This window comes from Sinocyclocheilus anshuiensis, unplaced genomic scaffold, assembly GCF_001515605.1.
Source record: "Sinocyclocheilus anshuiensis isolate Anshui unplaced genomic scaffold, SAMN03320099.WGS_v1.1 scaffold516, whole genome shotgun sequence".
In the NCBI taxonomy this organism is placed as follows: Eukaryota; Metazoa; Chordata; class Actinopteri; order Cypriniformes; family Cyprinidae; genus Sinocyclocheilus; species Sinocyclocheilus anshuiensis.
In genome coordinates, this window is record NW_015554079.1 from 325,351 (window position 1) to 327,175 (window position 1,825).

Below are 1,825 nucleotides of genomic sequence, written 5' to 3' on the forward strand. Positions count from 1 at the left end.
TCTCCTAACAAACCATACATCAATGGAAAGCTTATTTATTCAGCTTTCGGATGATGTATAAATCTCAATTTTGAGAAATTGACCCTTATGACTGGTTTTGTGGTCCAGCGTCACAAATCTGTTTGTGTGTGAAAAAAATTCAGATGTAACCCCCTTTGTAATCGTTAACATTTTCATAAGTAACTGTACTTTCATTACACATTTTTTCTCAGTAACTGTAAGAGATTACAAGTGCATTTATTTTGTAATTAAATTACGTAATTCCGTTACATATAAATTTTTACTCCCCAACACTGGTAAAGTGGCATCATGTTGTCTTGTGCAGGTGAAGACGCCGACTGGACAAGAATCAAGTAGAACACGACTCTCTCCGACTCGCTCCATCCGCTCCTGGGTCACGCCTCCGGCCACACCTCCACCCTACACCCCTCTGATTCAGACCACACCCAGCGCTAGCAGCACTCCGGGATTGGTTCACAGGGGCTTCTGGAATTCCCAGCAGGCCTCTGATTGGTCGACACGTTCTCGCTCACCCTCGCTCCTGAAGGTTCCCCCTCGACTAAGCGGACATCACCTGCAGCAGCGGAGCAGCGCTCACAGCCTGGTGGAAGCCGTGAGTGATGCCGCTTGACCCTGAGCGCCTGTTTACACCTGGTCACTTCATGCGTTTTCTCTGATCGGATATCTATCGGATTTGTTAAAACGTTTCCATTTACACTTGGCCACATAAACGTGTCTTCGCAAAACGGATATAAATCAATTCCCATGCTATATGCAAATTTATAATGAACGGAGTTCACGTCAACGAAAGCAACAGATATGTGCTGCATTTTATTCATTATCAGCTAATTTCAAGATCAAAGACCGCAATAGGAGAGAGCGCGGCATCAGCACTGGAAAGATACTTTAGTCTCACTACTTTTAATGAAGATGATTGTGTGTTGAGCGTCTGCGACTTACTTTCAGTTTCATTCGCGGCAGTTTGCGCGTTGGTTTGCTGAAGAGATGCTCAGCTACTCATCCGCAGCGATGCGTGTTACATTAGCGCTGTCATATCTGACTATAACATGCCATATAACCTATAAAACGCTCTCGCACATTTATTATTTTAATATTTTGGGAGGAATAAAATTTGCATATGTGGTTTCAACAACCAGATGCATTTACACTTGTCCAGTTTCACCTGGAATGCGGCCCAGACCGCATAATAAATGCATATCGAAAGCGTTTCGGAGGGCATTTACACCTGGTCTTTTCATGATCGGATAGCTATCTGATCAGAGAAAATGCATGAAGTGACCAGGAGTAAACAGGCCCTGAGAGTCAAGTCAAGTCGCCTTTGTTTCTATAGCGAGTCATACAATACAGATTGTGTCAAAGAAGCTTCACTGAGATTAACAGGAGATTAGTAGAATCAATTCAGATTCAGCTGTAAAGCAGCTCAAAGACAATAGTGTCATTATTTAGCTCAAGTCAGTTCAGTGTTGGTTTACATCCATAAGAGTGTGAAGTTCATCAATTTAAAACTTAATTTAATCAATTAAAAAAAAATAAATAAAATAAAATATATATATATATATATATACTTAGTCTGACCAGAGGGGAGAAAATGTCTACCAGAAAATCACACTGGCCAAGCTCGTATAACCTAATAATGCTCACCAAATATTTCACATTCACATTCTAGGAAATGTGTCTAGGATGTTTTAAACTAATGAAGCCCATTACTAGCTGGGAAATAACACCATGCCAGTGTTGGGGGTAACTCATTACAAGTAATGCGAGTTACGTAATCAGATTACTTTTTTCAAGTAACTAGTAAAGT

At 40.9% G+C, this 1,825-nt stretch overlaps 1 protein-coding gene across 7 annotated transcripts in view; it reads left to right on the forward strand.

Annotated features, from left to right (window-relative positions):
• LOC107669025 (voltage-dependent L-type calcium channel subunit alpha-1D-like) overlaps positions 1 to 648 on the forward strand; it is a 107,805-nt gene extending 107,157 nt beyond the window's left edge. For 6 of the 7 annotated variants that reach the window (XM_016461118.1, XM_016461119.1, XM_016461117.1 and 3 more), the window contains one exon: positions 326 to 647. In XM_016461118.1, the coding sequence (XP_016316604.1) occupies positions 326 to 631 (306 nt within the window). In that variant the 3' untranslated portion in view covers positions 632 to 647. Of the gene's footprint in view, positions 1 to 325 lie in introns of all 7 variants that reach the window. The other variant, XM_016461121.1, reaches the window with a different exon arrangement.
• Positions 649 to 1,825: the final 1,177 nt, after the last annotated feature.